Below are 19872 nucleotides of genomic sequence, written 5' to 3' on the forward strand. Positions count from 1 at the left end.
GGACCACAAGCACTTTTGACACTCTTTGCCTGGGGTGACGGTGAACACCACAGGCTTCAGAGGAGACAGATTCTCATTGTGTGGGATCTGCTTCTCTTAGGAAATACAGCTGTGGAAACTAGACCCATGCATTTTTGCAATGAATAGAACAGCAAATTGTCAGATCTTAGCCTTACAGTAACAGCTCCTAAGAGGAAGGTAGCAATTGAATCAATATGGTTTTGATAATATTAGAGAAAATTCATTTAAGAAAATTGTAAGGCATTCTCCTGCAGTAGATCTGGTCATCATTGACCAGACCTAGTCCCAGTTTAGGTCTTAATGCAGTCAGTAGGATTTATTATAATGGATTAACAATTGTATAAAAGGCATACACAAGTCAAGTACAAGTATTGCTAAATTAATTCCTCATACAAAGTATACGAATAATGCACTGTAAACAACTGCTTCTTGTAGGTGCTTCAGTTCCCAGGCTTTAATAGTTGCTTATCATCTTTGGTTAATACAAGATTTCGTCTGGTCTCAGGAGATCCACTACAACAGCTGAACTTCCACCAAGTCCTTGCTCGATTCCTTGGTTCCATACACTTTGAAGAACATGTTTTGTTCAACCAGATCAATGTGTAAACCAAAACAACCAAGTGAACTGTAGTTTTTTATGTTGCTGACATACAAACGTGCACATGTATATATATGTGTGTGTGTGTGTACATTTATATATCTCCACGTATGTGAACGTGTCCCCTGGCTCTGTCCCAGGGAGCACCTTGGCCAACAGATGCATGGAGCATCTGCCCCAAGGCCATCCAAGAGGAATGATGCCAACATCTGGGGGCTATTCAAACACACACAGACACAGACAACTATGTATTTCTAAAGTGAGAACAAGGATTATGACTGAAAATGGACCTGTAGAAAGAAGGAAAGTCCATGACTCTCCAATAAACAGAACTAGTTGCATGGGCACAGTCCTTTCACTTTGAATCTGCCCAGTTCTTCCTCACGCTGCTGCAACTGTGGTCTCAACATTTCTACCTCACTTATCTGTACCATTTCATCACGTGTCAGTGTAATCGGAAAATCCAGTGGCTAGTCCCAAAAGCTAAACCAGTTTCTGATACAAAGAAGGTCACTTAAATCCACTGTCAGTCTGCAGTGGAAACTTGTCCAAAATATCCAGAAACTGAGCTCTATCACAGGTTGCTCTAAATATCAGTGAAAGGTTCAGGGGGGGTTTAGAGAGCAGTGTAAGGTGTGTGTATAATTGTGTAAGAAAAGTAAGTGACTAATTAATCGTTCTGCATCACAGAGAACATTCTCCAGAATCATTCTCACCGGTACCACATCAAAACTGTTAATAAATTATGTAAGGTAGATACCCAGTGCATCATTTAAATTCATCTGTTTGCAAGGGCAGGATCTCCCCTGACTATACTCTGTAGTGTTTTGCTTATTTATGTCATGTCATGGGTGCAGCCGTGGCACAGTAACAGATATTTTCTGATGGTGAATTTATCTAATTTGTGGCTTGGCAGAAAATGTCATACTTCAGTCTTTAGAGCAAAAAAACTGAAATTTAGACATGCATCAAAACTGGTTTAATTCTTTAAAGCTGCTGAGCAAGCACTGTTCTCATGGACTTCATTAGGAGAGCTAAGCCATCTAGAAGTTGTTATACATGGATTCTGCAATCCATTTTAACCTTTTAATACTGGCACTTTTGATCAGTGTCCTTTCCAGTCTCTACAGTCAATTGAAAAAATGAAACATTTGACCACGTTCCAGACAAGAGCTCCTTATATGTGGCTGAGCAGCCACAGTTACCTTATGGCATTTTTAATACCCTGTGGAGTCCTGGAGGCACCCTAAACCCCTTGTGAAAATAGGAGAAACTGCACATCTCCTCTACACATCTCCTTTGTACTCATCCTGAACTCAGCATGACCTTGGACTGACCACCAATACCATCTGACCCTGAGGAGACAATGTCAGGGTTGCCCAGGGGCCTTGGGCTGTTCTGCCTGTCATGCACTTGGTTTACATGGATGGATGAGACACATAGAGAGGGCCAGGTCTTTCCCAGCATACCAGGATCCATTGTCAGAATCCTCCACATCCCTGACAGTTCTCCAGCAGGTGAACGAGGTGGTATAACTCAGGTACAATTGTACCAGTGTTGTCTAGAGCCCTAGCAGACAATAAATATTCCACCTTTTGCCAAGTCCTGCAGAGTCCTGAAGACACAGGACAAAACTACACACGCACCGAATCAATAAAACTATACTTTGGACCAGCCAGTTTTTCTTTAACTTTCTCTATAATATCTCAATAGAAAACAAGCCATAATCTATAATAAACTGAAAAAAAATAGGACAGACTCTCTCACAAAAAAAAATTACACGTTCACAAAATAATTACATCGTTTTCTTGTTAATCACTGAATCCATGCTTATAATTTGGTCAGATCATCCTGTAGCCAGTCTGTGATCATGGCAGCCATCTCCTTGCTGGCATCCAGCACAAAGGCGTGGCGGAGCCCCTTCTCACAAAGCCGAATGTCCCCATCTGGAAAATCCATTTTGATCTCATCGTAGTAGTGCTGTGGACACCAGCTGTCTCCAGTTCCATAGTAAAAAATCAGCTAGAAATCAAAGCATAGTAAATAATTAATTTGCAAAGTTACTGGTGGAGCAACCAACAGATAATAAGTGATACTTCAAGTCCCGAGATATACCATGAGGGATAGCAAACTGGTAGTTCTTGGTTGCTTCCAAGTCTGCAGTTATAATGAAGACAATTAAATCCTCTGTGACTCAGTTTCCTCATCTGTGAAACTGGGGAACATGGAACAGACTTAATTCTGAAAACAGAGATCTGCTGAGGGAAGCCTGGCTGCCTTAAGAAATTTCTTATTATGGATCAAATCGTGTAGTTGTCCATGGAGTCCACCCCTCACCAGCCCAGCTGCTGTTTTTCCTAAGCTGTTAGCTCCTTTCTGTGCTAGCTTTCTAACTATTTAACCAAAAGCAATGACCAGGGACATCTTCACCTCTATCACGTTGCTCAAAGCCCCATGCAACCTGACCCTGACTGTTTCCAGGGATGGGGCATCCTCAACTTCTCTGGGCAACCTGTGCCAGTGTCTCACCACCCTCATTGTAAAAAACTTCTTCCCTGTGTCTAGTCTGAATTGATCCTCTTTCAGTTTAAAATGATCACCCCTTGTCCTATCACAACAGGCCCTGCTAAAGTTTGTCCTCCTTTTTCTTACAGCCCCCCTTTAGGTACTGGAAGGTACTCTAAGGTTTCTTTTCCAGGCTGAAAACCCCAGCTTTTTGTCCTGTCTTTGTGAAATGCTGCCTGTGTGGAGTGAAGGCACCTCCCAGAGATTGATGGGCAACTTTAGTTTGGGTCCTAATGTGGAACTAAAATTCCTCCAAAGTCCATTTTGTTTTCATCTTGCCCAAATAACGTTGGTGGATGACATACATGAAGCAGGGGCTACAGGGTCCACCTAAATGCAAAAGTCATAAATTCCAGGCAAATATCATATTCAGTGAAGTGTCTTTTCTCTCTGTTAGAAACACTAAATGTCACATTTTCCCAAGTCACCACTTCCTCCCATTTTCATGTCAACTTTGCATGCTATATCTATGTTTTTCAATTGCTGTAAAGTACCTGAGGGGAAAGTGGTTGTCTGGGAGAGAGTAAAAAACTGTGGATTTAAGACTATACAAGAACAAGATTAATGACAAGCAGTCCTCATATTAAAATGTTTGAATGCAGGTACCAGAAGGATGCTGATTGCTCAACACATCACACACACAGCTTGGCCCAATTCCATTACTCTCATTTGTTTCATATTTCATTTCTGTACTTCAGTGAAAAATTGAGCATTACTGACATAAATTAGAGGACAAGAAGTTTTCCTTTCATTACAAAAATCTTCAATTCCATAATTTTTGTATGTGGAACACAAATAAAGGGACCCACCGGGGTAGAGGCAGGCTAAGAGCCCAGACTGCATTTCACAAAATATTACAGGTTTTTGTCTAACTTACTTTTCTCTTGTTGAAGTTTACCCAAATCTTGTACATTACTGACTATGGGCTGTATCCAAAACATCTCAGTTGCACAGACACCAACCCAAGTTAAACTTCTACGTATCCCATGTTAGCAAACATCATTGGTTTCCTTTGTCACCCACTAATTGCTGGAAACAAGGTGTGTCATTTGCTTTAGCAGAAAATTTCTTTTGATCTTGCCTTTGATTCATCCATCACAGGATGTCACACTAGCAAAAGCTCTTCAAAAAAGCCAATGTAAAATGGCCAGCTGCTTTCAGGCCTTTTGGAAGCCAACCATCTGACTGAATTACATTTAACCCTGGGCTCTGTTACCAACAGACACAAAACTAAAGATTATGAAACTAAGGGAAAAAAAGCAATGGAGCAACTCCAGTTTGAGCAGTCCTTGAATTCATTAGGTTTTTTGAAAGGCCAGTTGCAGTCTCATTACATAATGATCATTAACAAAAAGATGAAAAGCTATTTACAGTTACAAAGGTGGATAAAATACTTGGCTTAGTCTGCATGGACTGTGAAACGGGCTGTTCTCCAGGTAAGGTTGTAAACTTGAGAACTCACAGATTTGGAAATGCCTAAATAGAAGATTTATGTGCATTCTTAGCTAGCCTCTGGTATATTTGCATTATAGTTTAATCTTTCACTGCATGATCCAAAGGATCCTTGACTCGTTCAATCCACTGACAGGATGATGTTCAGCTGATGAGCTGCTATTTGATAGTATTTTTTGTTTTAAATTCTGTGTGTGGTCTGAGGATTTATTTACTACATATTTCATGGTTTACAGACAGAATTTATTTTCTTTATGCTCTGCATTCCTCTGGCACACATCACTACAGGATCTGCATGCTCACATTTATTAATTTAGTTTTGCAACACCTTAGTGGCCATTTTTATCTCCATTTTGCAGGTGAGGAGCACAGAAATTAATGTAAAACTACACATATTAATTTGAAAGCATGTAGTGTAGTCTGAAACACCTCAAGCTGGTTTTCTAGTGTGTGCAGCATTACACAGAATTGACTATACTCAAAGGACAGCATTCCTGGACTGCACTTGCAGGTGCTCTGAAACACTGTCTATCTGTCTGCAATACACATTTCAAGGTCTTAAATGAGATACTCAGAAAAGTGAGAACAAACTGTGGCCATCTATGAAAAATATTAATGACTTCACCAAGAGCCCATTCTTGGATGTGAAATTTACATGCCTTTACCATGAAGTTATTCCCTTTCATTTCATACAATTCCCTCTTTTTTTTTCAACAGGCATTTTACCCCTTCCACCACAGATAAGGTAGAAGTACTTCAACCTGTGTTCTTCATTACACAGCTCCTTTGGTTAACGAAAGAGGAAAAAGGAAAATGAAAGCAGCTCTGAAAGGATACAGAGAAGGCATCTGAAATGAGACTGGTGCTCCCTAACTGTGAAATGCTTGGTAATGCAATGTCAACTGGTTTTAGCAAAGCTTGTGTACACAGACTACCAGGCTTCGAGGAGGTAAACCAAAACCCAGGCGTTTTACATGTGGCACCTACATGTCTTGTCAACAGCGTCAGCACCTCTAGATTTGCTGCTTTAGGCCTCTGTCCCTTAAGGTCATGGTGTAATTAAAAGAAATAGCACTGTCACTTTCTGGCCAGAGGAACATGGGACACTTTCCTGCTGGGTGTCACACTGGAGGTGTCCAGCACAGAAATCAGTGATCTAGTTTGAATATGTAATGTGTTTTTGAAGCAAATGCCAAGATTGTCCAGATTTACAGTACTGTGGTTCACATTGTGGAGGGTCTCAGAATGTATGACCTCCTTTCAACTGAAACTAAAGCAAAAATGCTCTGCAGGATCAAACTTAATGAGCTCGAGTCACCAATGGACATTCAGTCCATGGGACCAGACAACTGTTGGGTAAAGTAATAACACTCTGAGACGCCTACACTGGGAACACCAGGTCATCACTAGTTACTATTTATCTCTACAGTTCTCTTCTATTGTGCTGTTCCTATTCTTTAGGCAAACATTGCCAATGGCACTTGATGAGAACAGAAGCAATAAGATTTTGGAAATTTAGGTTCCATTACCAGCAAAAAAGGGCAGAATATTTACCAACTACTGGCCTTGCTGTCCAGTCATTTGTCCACTCTCTCCAAATATGACTTCTTTTGTCTTGTCCTTTTCTGGTCTCAAGACTGCTCTAAAACCCCCTTTGGCTCATTATTTCAGCTCTATTTTCCTTACCTCATCATTTCCGGTTTCTACTCTGCTTTTTATTCTAGTCCCACATACTTGCCATGCGAAGTCCAAATTTTAGTCTTCTGGTTTCTCCATCCCATTCTGAGTCTGAATTCCAACCCTAGCTGCTTTTTCTAGAACCTCTGTTCCCAGTGCTGCTCCTCAAACATCTCTCAGACTATCAGGTATTCCTAGTGTCAGGTTCAGTTCAGCATAAAAACATCTAAATATAGTACCTGTATTGTGGTGTTTACATGTGTACCAAGCATCCAAATTTCCATCACAGAGTCAGAAAGACGGGCTCAATAAAGGCATCAGTGCTTAGAAAGCTATTCAGCTGACAGAGTAAGTGTTTATTGTAAGATGAGTGAAGCTGCACCTCAGGCTCCACTAAGAACTCAGTCGCCAAAGTGTGGGTATCTACTGCCATGTGAGATGCTCTAGATATCTGAGGCACCTGCATGAGACTGGCAGGTATGACAGGTTAATTTATAAGAGACTCACAACTTTCTGGCAAAACAGCTGGAGGCCAGGTGGGGATATTTCACAGTGCCCAAAACTGAACCAGAGGTCTACATTTAAGGACCAAATTCCACCTTGATTTCTTCAATGGATTTCTGTTGACTCTACTGGGGTCACCTGCATCTCTAATGCCTGTTGCACCTTTAGATTCCTACAAGTGTACTCATAAAGCACAGTTCAGGTGCCCATACATAAATATCTAGCCATGTTAGTTAACGCATGGACTCCTTCTCTAAGTCAGGAATTGTTAACATGAGAAAACAATGCATTTTCCCCTGAGCCTTATTTGTAGATACTGTAGAATCCTTTCCACTGAAATAAAAACAGTCAAGGTAGGACAGACACTTGTGTCATATATGCAACTAAAGTTTGGGTATGTTATGACCAACTAAGTAAGAACAGTTTTAGAACAGGAGACCTGGGGGCCTTGATTTGATGTTACAGTTATTTTGTCTGTTCATTTCATGTGCCGATGTTGGTGTGCAGGCATTGTCTGTGTGCCTATGCCTGCACATCCAAAACTTTAATGTGTTTCTTAACTGCCAACAGAATTCAGAATTGTTTTCAAAATGCTTCCTTATTAATGGTTTATGCAAAAGAGCAGGACTGCAATCAAGGTTCAAATTTTCAGTGATCCAGATGTTGGCCTATGAAACCTGACAGCTACTTGACTGCCATTTGTGGAGTTGAGGGTCTCCCTTTGAATGACAAAATGTGTCTGCTCTTTGCCTGTGTCAGACAGAGACATGAAATATACAGACTTTAGAATATCACCAACTTTCCTAATATATTAAGACAGAATAATTTCAGACATATTTAAACAAAACTTTTCAGAATCTAAATCTTCTCATCTTCATTTTCACATCAGGAGCTTTGCTATTGCAGCAGGCAGGCAGGTATAATTAATGAACCATGTGTAACCAGAGGCACATGGGATCTCTATCAATTGTAGGGAACACTGGCATGCGCTGTATGGATCTATAAAGTGCATATTTTCCTGTGGACGGTGCATGGCTGTAAAGACATTCTGAGTCAGCACAACCAATGCACCAGCCATGGAAAGCTGCTGCCAGTCTAAGCATTCAGAAATGGTGAGTCAGGCCCCCAAAATAATGAGACTAGCTTAAAAATAAACAGATTTGCAAAACAATAAATAAAAGGTTCTTTCTATTTTCTTACGGGCTTAAACTTTTCAATATTTGCATTTTTTTAACTTTTCTGCCATGAGGGCGAGAGGATTATTTTTATTCTTTTGCAATATTGAATGTTGAGACTTCCAGGTATTCCTGACTCAGAAGGGAAATGGCAGCTTCCACTGGACATGAGAAAGACTTTATGATTCCTGATGCAATATCCTGCTCGCTGTGAGTGACTGAAACATGTCCTCTTTCAGGATCTGATGAGAGCAGAGTAAAGGGGATGTGGGCTGTCTTTGCTGGTTATTTCAATACCATGTTTGAAATAGTTATGCAATTTCTAAATTTCAAATAGTTTTAAAATAACAGTAGTATTGTTGCAAGTTGATTTCCATTAAATGGCTCAGAAGTATGTTCAGCCTTAGCTTCTGTAAAAAACACGTCTGAGTAGGGCTCAGCCTCGTACCTCGTAATATGGTGTGTGTACTCTGACACTGCACAATGATGGCAGCTGCTAAGTAAACATCAGAAGAATCTGAGATTTGTATCAACAGGATGTTTACATTTTAAAGAGTTTCTAAGAAAATAATAAAGATTTCCTGCAGTTGACTCCATTGGCACTTGTTATAGTGTGTATGACAGTTCACAAAAGTATAAATTACAGAGAGATTTCTTTTATGCCTCTTCTGTAACTGTCACAGAGCAGCACTGAAAAAGAAATCAAAAAAGTTAAAAAATATTGAGTTTCTTCTATCTCTCTGGAATTCGTTACATGTTATAACAACTTTAGGATCTTATTACATGGCCAGGCACCACTCCAGCTGATGGCAAAGAGCGAAGGTTTGATCTCTGTGGATAAAAACGAGCAGCACGGGTGCAACAGCAGGACTGCACCAGTGTCCTTGCTGAAATCCTTGTCTCTGATACACTGACATTTTATCAGCATTACTCCCACATGCACTCACTGGTTGCCACAGCAGCTTCTCTCTGGGTGACATCTATCAACAGTAACCAGCAAATAGATTCATTTGTTCTTGGATGAAAACTAGTTTAAAAGGCATTAGCCCAGAATTAGTTTCAATCAGGGTTTATAGAAAATGACCTAGCTTCTCTGGAATTATGAAAGTGTCTCCACCTTATCCTGCTAAAAGAATAGGATAAACGACATGGGAACACACTGGTTTGGGACACGCTTTTTTTTTTTTTTTAATTTGCTTTAGTTGTACTTTGGCTTTACTAATGGGAATTCAAAGAGCTGGCATTGCCCTAGGAAGCCCTAAATGCTTTGGGATCTGGCTCTTCAAGACACTGTCTCCCTCCCCTCACTATCCTGGTTTAGATCAGCCAGTTTGATGGCAAGGTCTTGGGAACTTGCTTCTCAGCTTGTTTTACCAGAACTGGTTTTTCGTAACTTTCCAAGGGCTGTGCAAAACCAAACATTTTCAGTTGGACTGTTTTGAGAAGAGGCAGTTGACAATCTGGGGTACACAATGCTCTTTTTAAATACTGCCCTGTTGGGCTTGCAGTAAAGGTGTAATGGGTAGTCCAAGTATTTGTGGTGATTTTATTTAACATAAGGATGGCGGTCAGTTTTGTTAAACCAACATAAATAAAAAACAAAACTCACTTTCCCGTCTAGAAATGGGGTGGAGAAACATTTTGCTATTGGAGAAATTAAGATGCAAACCTTGAGACATGGCCTGATGCAGTGGGTACTTCACATATGATTTAAGGTGTGTTACTCCTCTCCCTGGTGTCAGGCATGGTGTCCTACATACTGTTTTCATGCCTTTGTCAGTGTTGAAACTTGGTAAATTGACAAAGGGAAAAGGGTTTCTCTTTAACTCTGTTGCAGTTTGTTAGCAATGCTACCAGCTGCTCTGCACGTAGAACCATGAGATCATGTGAGGCCACTTTTATTTCCACTTTCTCACAGATAATGATGGGTCAAACTCAATGCAAAGTAAAACTGTGCTTTTAAAAAAGGATGCACAGGATTTATCAACAAATCAGGGTGATTAACTTATTTATATTATCTATGTCACTTTAAAGACTTAAAAGCATTTCGAGGGTATATATTTAGATGTGTCAGGGACATGAATATTTCAGAAGTCAAGTCTGTATAAATACCAAAATAAAAACAAACAGACCTGAAACCACTATTTAAGCAATACTATTACTGGGCTAGATTCTTCCAACCGTATTTACTGCAAACAGTATTTCCCTCTGAGTATTAGCCTGACACCATCTACATTCAGTGGGACTTTATCTAACGTGAATCAGTCAGATCTCTCTTGCAACAGCAGGATCAGCATCTGGCTGTCAAGGGCAATGCTGTGCATTGCTGTGCACAGTAGAAGGTAAGTATGGGGTAGTAAATATTCTACTTTTAAATATTCTACAGAAGGCTGGGGAAATATTGCTGTCAGTGCTTACTGTGTGCAGCACACACCTTATACTCACCTCAAAAATGTCATTGCTTCTTTACTAGAACACCACACAGCATGAACGATGGTAACAGGAGATCAGTTGCACAACAAGTGAAATATCACAGGTAAGTACACTGTGGTATACTGGACTTTTAAACGCTCACTGGGATTCTCTTCCATCAAGGAGAGAAGCTGACAGTCCCTGATTAGGCATTCTGGGCACTTCAAGGAGAAGGCTGTTCTTGTGGTTAAATGACAGGGGCACCAAAATCCCCAAGCACATGTGCAGCTTCCCTGGCTTCAACTCTGCACCTCCAGGGAGCACAAACCAAAGTGGATGTGAGACCAGACAAAAAAAGAGGTGTTCTTGGCTTGAGAGAGCACTTAGTACCTATTCAGAAAGAGCGTTTGGAAAGTTTTTCACAAATGTAGGCAAGCACCTCACTCAAGACTGTGGGTAGGCAAAGTATTTGTAGTATTCTTTTTTAAGCACATATCTTCAGATCATGCTCCTCTCACTGGGAATAATTACTAAACCCCCGTGGATGTCTACAGAGACTCAAACAAAAACACTGTTGACCAAAAACTGGGCAACATCAAAACAGCTGCCTTAGTGGTCAAAATAGTTCTTGGTTGCTCAGTTTTAAAAAATTTCTGTAGCAAAGACAATTTTTCAGAAGAAAAACCTAGCTGTTCTCTGTGGAAAGGAAATACTTAATTCTTCAGCTTTTATTCTAAAACTCTGCGTGCCACTGTTCAGTTGATACTCTTGGAGAAGACATTTTCTTTGGAATTACTGGTGTGATATAAACTTGCATGACTTCAAATTCTAAATACATCATTGAAATAAGCATGAAATAGTAAACGTATTTCGTTCATTTAATTTTTACAAAACTGAATTTCTTCCCCATCTAACCATCTATATATGGGTGGTTATAAGCCACTCACTATACAGACTTCCACAAACTTAGTGAAAATAGGTTAATGTGTCCATAAACTTCCAGTTTATACATTTCTTCTGAGATAAAAGGTTTTCTTTTTTGATCTTTGTATCTCTCCTTCAGATGTTTCCTGTCTTTTTCCTTACGTAATCAATGTAACTTCTACACCAAACCACTGGCAAAACTAAACTCAAGGAGCATATAAACCTTTTTTGGTTTAAGATGCTAACCAAAAGAATCATGATTTTCAATTGGAGGAGATGGTTTATTGTCTTAAGAAATTATGATCCACTGCAGAAAATTCACTGATTCAAGAATTCCTGGAGTCTGTGGAAGTTCTTCTATTGATTTAGGTGGACTTTGGAGCAGATTCTACACTTCAAAATAGGACTACTGTGTATTACATATGGAGTAATGGACCAGATATAACTCAATAAATATAAACTCTGAGGGGTGATTTTTTAGTGACTTTCCTCTGTAAGCACCCTAGTTTTACCCTTTTGTGCAATATCTTCCTGATTTATACAAGAATTTACTTATTATAACAGGTTTATAAGCTTATTTGACAGAAAAAAGTCAATAAAGCTGTCATAAAATAGAGCAATGAATGGGGCACGATGCAGAAAGTAACAAGTTAAGTGCTGTAGAGAGCCTCTATATGAAAATATTGTCCATTCCAGGCATGCTAGTGAATGCCCAACATATCCATTTTCCTGTTCCTTTTAAGTTGTTTTTTTTTAATTCTATTTGTAAGAGCTCCATGATGCTCAGTGCTGATCCATCTTTTAAGAATACAGAATTACACCCACTTCCTTTTGTGCAGGAATTACAATAAACTTCCTCTAGCTCAGTAGTATCTTTGCCTCCAGTTTCTGTTAGGAAAGGGAGTTGGTGTTATTACAGTGAAAGAACATAGCTCAGCTGCCTTAGACACGATCTAATAGCTAATAATTAACCACCAAAGCAAATCTTATATCAGTATCCCCTACCTTATTTGTTTGGATTTTGTGGTTTATCACAACCCCCATGTCACTGAAATATGAAGCTCAAATTCCTGTATATTCACATACTGCTTGATCCAGGCAAGTAGTTTTACAGACAATATTTTAAAGGCTCTGTCATATATTACTTTGTTAGAAGACAGGTCTCCATCCTCCTCATACAGTTCCACTGCTATTTAATTTGCACAACTTCTGACTTTAGAAGATTATAAGTGAAAAACCTCACTTCATTATCCAAACAATATTCCAGCTCCCATTCTTTCAACATAAATCCAAGCAATTAGCATTGTTAGACTAAGAATCTGGGCTCTGGTGATAAAATTTCTCCTAGTCCCTAACTAGTAACAATTATAGTTAAACCTGGTATGGAAAGATTGGAATAATTTTGTGTCTCTTCTTCCTCCTTCTTCAGATCGCAGAATGCAAACAAGATCCAGAAATAACTGTTCTATTCCACAGCAGCTGGCAAAGTCAGGTGTTAAGATTGGCTTTTACCATATGATCACAGTGACTACTAAACAGTATAAAATTTTTTGAAGTAACAGCTTGCCAGTTCTATAGCAACTTGGACTATAGTTCCTGTTTTCATAAACTTCCAACCTTTATAAGTTAAGCCCATTTTTATTGTCAATACTCTTCAAGTTTAACGTGATGCCAATTCAAAATTTTTCCCTTAATTCTTACATTCCCAGAAATTACTAGGAGATGAAAAAAGAGAAGCATTTTTAGACCTACTTTTTCTTCAGTTTGCCAACTCTTATAAGCGCGCTTCAGCTTTTTGTTTTCTTGAGTATGTTTGCCACTTTAAAAGTATGAGGACATAGAAGAATCAATAAAAGAAAGTTAACACAGGTTTAAAACAGTTCCAGCCTGCCAAGGCCATGCTTAGCTTGACAGAGTCAACAAAAGCACAGATGGAGCAGACTTGGACACCTGCAAACTCTTACTGTTGGCTATGGGCCTTCATTCAGCACACAAAATCAGTATTTTTTGTAATGTGAGGCATCTGATAGACTACCTGAAGTCACTGGATTGTCACCACCACCACTATCCCCACCCAATGAAACTTTAATGCTGAACTTCAAGCACAACAATCACAAGTGTGCTTGTGATTTAACATTTTCACGAGCACCTGAAGTCCTGCTTCTGCACACTCTGCTTTTGCATCCTGGCTAGCAGGGTGACCTGCAGTCTCACCCTCAGCTTCAGGGCACTGATAACCCTACCAGCCTCGCCTGGCACCTGACCCACACTCCCTGCCTACGGCTCCAGGGTCTCCAGCTCTGTCCTTCACCTTTGGTCTCTGTCTCTCAGGTTACACTGTAGAGTATCTGCCTCCAGCCCTCGCCCTGATTCATAGATTGACACTGGATCCACCTTATACAGTTTGTTGCCTGGATGGCTCCCACCTTGCACCTTGCCTTACCTCATGTCTTTGGCAATCCCTCCTGGGTGGACTTTGGACCCATGTTGTAGCCTTGTCTCCCCTCCTGTCTCTGGCCCTGTACCCTTTTGATCCTGACTGGATTCTCTGAAGAGACACTGGACCTGGTTCATTATTTTGCCTTGTCTGGGACAGTCAAAGGACCCATTTCTGTACTCTCCTCAGGTCCTGTGGGACTGGATTGTGCTTGGTGAGGGAGGGCACTGCTTGTGTGGGGTCACGTGTGGCTCCCCTTCCCTCAGGGAACAGGCAGACCCTCCAGCTCCCTGGCACTCAGTAAAATCAACCACTTTCCTTAAATTCACTGGGCTTTGGATCAAGCCATGAAGAGTTTTGTTTAAGACAGTGGGAATATTTGCAGTCTGCAAGATCAGCCTCTCAGTCTTTTCACAGAGATTCTCCATTCACTCAAAGGAGAACTTTGAGTGTTCTGCAGCAAAAATGTGAAAGCCCAGGCACACCAGGTGCAGTGTAGGGATCCTTGTTCATGTGTGCTATTTCAAGTCCTCTAAAATATGAACATATCTTTCAAAGTGCTGAGAAGGCAAATGGGATAAATAAAAAAAAAAATCTATTTTTAGCCAAAAAAAGAAAGACTGATTTATGAAATGAACTTTGTACCATATCTACTTAAAAGGCACAAAGTAATTTTACAGAAGACCTCTGTCCCAGAAAATTCCATTCTCTGATGAAAATCTCTGCCAGTGCAAAGTGGTGGAATCATTCTTCCAGTTAAAAGGCAGGGATGATACAAAAAAATGGAGGGAAGGAAGGGGACACAGTAGAATAATATATTATACTGATTATCTACTCACACAGAGGCTACCCCAATAGAAGTTTATTAAATGTGACAGTTTTCTGGCTCAAGAGCCATCTGGAATTGTCTGACCATGGCCAGACTATTAAATTATCTCAGCCTCCAAAACAGGGTGACCACATCAGAACTCCAATTAGGAACAGTTCCTGGCCTGTGCCAACCCCTGAACCATGCCTGGGAAGTGCCTGGGAAAATACTGTCAGTCCAGACAAAAACTTTACAAAATCTCTTTCAACAATAAATTGATACAGACAAGAAAGTTCAGTGCAGGAGACAGGTCCCTGAAATGAATTAATTTACCTGTAGAGCAGTAGCTCCAGCCTCTGAGGAATTCCTCTTACTCTGCAGTTCAATGGCTGAAACTGTGGAGCAATAATTTTGCTGACTCCACTCTATTATCTTTTGATGCCTCGGAAAAATTGAGCCTGCAGAACCCTGTGGTATTAACTGACACCCCACAACAGAGATGTTCTTCTTGACCTGTTCAGCAGCAAAGTCAAGGGATTTGGTCCATCAGCCTGCACTCACTTCCTGGCTGACCATCTGCCTGTCTGATCAGAACCCAGGCCTCACTGGGAACCACATCTCAGGCTCAACCAGAACACAGGTGCTGTTTGTCCTCCACAAAGGCAAACATACCAGATGGTTTGGAACATCTGATAGTGGTGAAGGCTACAATTACAAAGGTGTGGATCAAGACATTTTAAGGACCCCTTCTCCAAAGTAAATGGAATGACACTCCCAAAAAGGCAGAATCAAACCTCCAGAAATTCTGGCTTTGCACAAATATAACTGGATGTATCATCTCCTCATGCCTGTGGGCTTCCTGTGAAAACTCTGAGGATTAAATAGTTACCTTCTTTAAATTTTGTTTTATGGTTGTACTGTCTCTCTCCACCACCTTCATCATTTCTTGGCTTGCCATGTACAAGATGTTGGCTGTAGAAAAAGAAACATGCAATAGTGTAAGTATACAGCAAATCTTTTAGGAAAAAAAGATGGGCCTAACCCTGAAAAAAGGCAGAGCAACCAGAGCAGTCACTGTTTCTTCAGTCCCATGGAAAAGAATCCCACTGACAGAAAGAGCAGAATTATTTCACCTAACCAAGTGAGTAAAAAGCCATACAGACTAAATTAAGTCACCTCTTACTAATTAATTCCATAATTAATGGAAAGGGAGACATCTTTGGAATATAACTCTACCCTTACAGACTTATGAATCAGCCAATGGTGATGACTCTCTCTCTCTTCTAACCAGAGAAGGATCTCTGATGACTAGCTTTCCCTACATACTTCTAGAAAGGTAAAGGTAAGCATGATAAATCATCCATGAAGTATACAAAAGTGGGCTTTTAAATACAAAGCATACAATAAAAGGCATTACTAATCAACAGATGATTAAATTATTGACATCCCAACATGCAAGTCATTCAAATATTCAACATAACATATAATAAAAACAATGGCAACTACAAATATCATTGGAAACTGCAGTCCTGCATAATATTGAGGTACCTACTGAGGTAAGACTGGACACCAAATGTCTAAGTCTTACCTTTCTGGAATGTGAAGTATTAAAAATGGCTCAGTGCAATTTATTGTGAGTTGGTTTGCAAGATACTGCCTCAGAGACATAAATAATTAAGTCTAACATTTGGACACCGAATTCATTTTATGAGGTGTTGAGTTCTGGTATGTCTCATGTATATTAGACAGCAATAGGAACTTAGCACCTCTGAAAAGTGGGTTGGTTTGTCTGGATGCCTGAATATTCAGAAATTTAAACATTTTGACACAGGAGGATCACACTGCGTCCACCTTGCCTGGCTTCTGTTGCAACGGAACCTGCAGAAGTTGAATGTACACTGCAAGACCTGGCTTTGAACAAGCACTGTTAGATTATGAGTTCTGCTGTAGAACAAACCTTGTGTATTCAACTGCAGAACTCAGAGTTGCTACATGACCATCGGTGTTGCACCTCCAAAGGGTGTTTTAATAAGGGCTATCCATTTCTGACATCAGTGCTGTACTGAAGAAATGTGAAGCTAGCCAAAGAATTAGCACTTCATTTACCCTTTTTTTCTGCTCAGTGAGCTTACAGGGCTAATAAGATAGCCAAGCCTCTCCTGACCTCACAATATGAAGCCTCTGTGCTTGTGGATCACAGAGACATAACCTGTATGTGAAATGAAAATGAATTACAATAATCTTCTTTCTCAGCAGTTTGCAAAACCAATGGAAGGCCCTGAGTGGCTAAATTACCTTAAAGCATTTCAATTTCCAGGTCCTAGAATGACTGAAAGTATTTTAAAACACTAAATCCTGTCTTGAAATACAGGAGAAAATGGAAAGACTGACTGTTTTTAAAATCTGAAGCAATGGAGTTTTGTGCACAAGTAGTTAATGACAGTGTTGGATCTGATGCTGCTTTGAGACAGGGGTAATACATTCTCACACTGTGAGATAGGGGAGGAAATGGTAATCACACAGGTCTTTGGTCACGACCAAAACATGGAGTTGGCTGAATTCCAGCACTACTCTAAGGAAGCAGAATGCCACCGGAGAGATGAGTGATGGCGCTGGAGATCGAATGTTAAAAGACAAAGCCAGTGCTCTCAAGTAAATAAAAAATTCCTAGAAAGTAGTATCTACTTCTGAGCCAGCCAAAGAAGATGTAATTCAGTTCTATACCTGCAGAGCTCTGTCTTCTTCAATTAAACATTGAACACAGCTAATTCAAGTTCTTCCTTTCCTAGGCAAGATGAAAGGGATACAGATGTGACATCACACAGACAATCCAGAAAATTTACTGGTCCTATCCTACTCTGCTGGGCAAAGGGGTCTCTCTGCAGTTTTATGTCTAGCAACCTGATCATCTAATCCCTTGGTGGAGCTGGCAAAAGTCTGTGCATCTACAGCATTGTTGAGTTCATACCCTGATTGGTGGTTGTCTTCTTAATTCAGTCCCAAACACTGGTGCATTACACACACATTTTAGAATGCACCTTCAAAAATCGTCTAGGAAAACCTTAATTGAGAGATATGAAAGGCAAGTGGTCTAAGTCCACAGGAGAGTCACTAAGTTGATCAAAGGGTTGGAGCACTTCTATGAAGACAGGCTGAGAGAGCTGAGGCTGTTCAGCCTGGAGAAGAGAAGGATTCAGGGAGACCTTACAGCACCTTTCAGTACCTAAAGAGGCTACAAGAAAGCTGGAGAGGGACTTTTCAAAAGCGCCTGGAGGGATAGGACACAGGGGAATGGCCTTAGGATGAAAGAGGGTAGGTTTATACTAGATATAAGGAAGGAAGTAATTCTTTACTGTGAAGGTGGTGAGGCCCTGGCACACGTTGCACAGAGAAGCCATAGATGCCCAATCCCTGGAAGTGTTCCAGGCCAAGATGGATGGGGCTTTGAGCAACTCGATCTAGTGGAAGGTGTCCCTTCTCATGGCAGGGAGGCTGGAACTGGATGATCTTTAAGATCCCTTCCAGTCCAAACCACTCTGTAATTCTACAAGGAAGTCCATAGGTATTTAATTAATTTCAGATTGATTCCTGTTTCTAATGTGATAAACGTGACTTTAGTGCTCAAAAGTCCTACTTACAACAGAATCTGTCTGATCAAAAGCCCTGCTCTGTATCAGAAGGCAGGACATGGAGAGCAGCCCTTTCTACCTGAGATGCTGATCCTTCAGGTGCATGTGGCTATGGATTTACAAAATTTCACAAAGCACTAAGTGCACAAGCCTGGATTTCGCAATAGGACTTGCACAAAACTCCTTATATGGGGATTTTAGTATGTCAAGTTTTCTACTTTCCAGTCCAGAATAAGGTTGTTGTTAGTAGGTCACTGTTTTTTACTGTACCTGCAGTCAGAACTTCTGCATTATCTTGCAGCACCAACAGTGGATGGTTGGCAGGGATGAAAATATTGGTGGTCATCAGTGGAGAACCTGACACATACCAGTTCATTCAACACCACTGGGATTCTGCAGGCAGCTCTCCACTCCCAGTTCAGTCATACAGTGGGAATAGTAAGTACTCCCCTGCTCCCTTTCTCCCATCTTACTGGTTCCTCTGTCCTATCTCCTGTTCTTGGTGGGGTTTGCTCATATTTATGAGGTGCTTGTGCTTTTTTTCAGTAAACAATAAGAAATGAAGTGGAATTCACACACTTAGTAAACTTAGATTAGTCATAGAGATCCTAATAGTAAACAAATAGGACAGCAAAGGCAATAAGGGCACTACTTTGAAGGCTTGGGTACTGTGCAAGAAAGGGAACCAGGAAGACAGGATTAAGCTAAAGCGGATGAATGGGAAGGTTCAAGAGTCTATTTCAACCAAAAAAAAAAAATCCTTCAAATTTTGGAAACATGATCCTATGGAAACCAATAAACAGGAACTTAAACTTCAGCAGGCGTTAAGTAAGAGGAAATTGCAAAGAGCAAAAGTAGGTTTCCAAGAACAAACATTAAAAGATTTAAAAATAAACAATAAAATATTCCTTAGGTATATCAGAAACAAGAGCCCTACAAAAGAATTTGTACAGCTAAAGAAGCAGCTAAAGAAGATAATTACGCTGTTTGGAAGGTAAATTACTTTCCTCTATGGCACCCAACTTTCTTATTCGATACATTCAGGAGATTTCTGATCTCTATATTTTTTCTGGCAATAGCAATTTCTATTTGAGTAGTGAGGTATCAAGAAGCAGCATCAGTGGAGAATATAGAACATATCAGGGTATATTTAGGAGTATTAAGAACCTTAAATAGAGAATTACTGAGTTGGTAACTATCTTGCTATGCAAGAATCACCCTGTCCCCTGGCTTGGGGAGTAGAAAATACTGTCCTGTCTAATTGCTACTGATTTTATAAAGGAAAATAACATTTTAATGATCTATAAGTTCTTCAGTAAGTACAACCAGATGACAAAAACTACAGGTCATCTAAAAGCTCTCTCTTACACATCACACAACAAACTTTGGCTGGAACTAAACAGCTGTAAAATGAAAGGTTGCAATGTGTTAAGAAGGAGTCTGGAAGCAAAGAAAAAAGATTAGGATTAGATTAGATAATCTGTTTTTTATAACGGCAAAGAATAAGGTCTAGATTCATCACAATTTTACACCCCCCCAATTTATAATAATAAAAGATAAATAAATAATAATAAAATAATAACATTTAAATTTTTATTTTAAAATATCTAATAATTATTGAACACACCTGGCAAATTGATCATTTTTGGGATGGATTAAATCACCTCTCA

At 40.0% G+C, this 19872-nt stretch overlaps 1 protein-coding gene across 3 annotated transcripts in view; it reads right to left on the reverse strand.

The window, feature by feature from the left end:
* Positions 1-2395: 2395 nt before the first annotated feature.
* Positions 2396-19872, reverse strand: part of LDAH (lipid droplet associated hydrolase) — a 111745-nt gene continuing 94268 nt past the window's right edge. For all 3 annotated transcript variants that reach the window (XM_032682936.1, XM_032682937.1, XM_032682935.1), the window contains exons 6-7: positions 15463-15545; positions 2396-2641 (exon numbers count right to left, since the gene is read on the reverse strand). In XM_032682936.1, the coding sequence (XP_032538827.1) occupies positions 2450-2641; positions 15463-15545 (275 nt within the window). In that variant the 3' untranslated portion in view covers positions 2396-2449. The remainder of the gene's footprint in view (positions 2642-15462; positions 15546-19872) is intronic.

This window comes from Chiroxiphia lanceolata, chromosome 3 (genome assembly GCF_009829145.1).
Source record: "Chiroxiphia lanceolata isolate bChiLan1 chromosome 3, bChiLan1.pri, whole genome shotgun sequence".
NCBI classification, from domain to species: domain Eukaryota; kingdom Metazoa; phylum Chordata; class Aves; order Passeriformes; family Pipridae; genus Chiroxiphia; species Chiroxiphia lanceolata.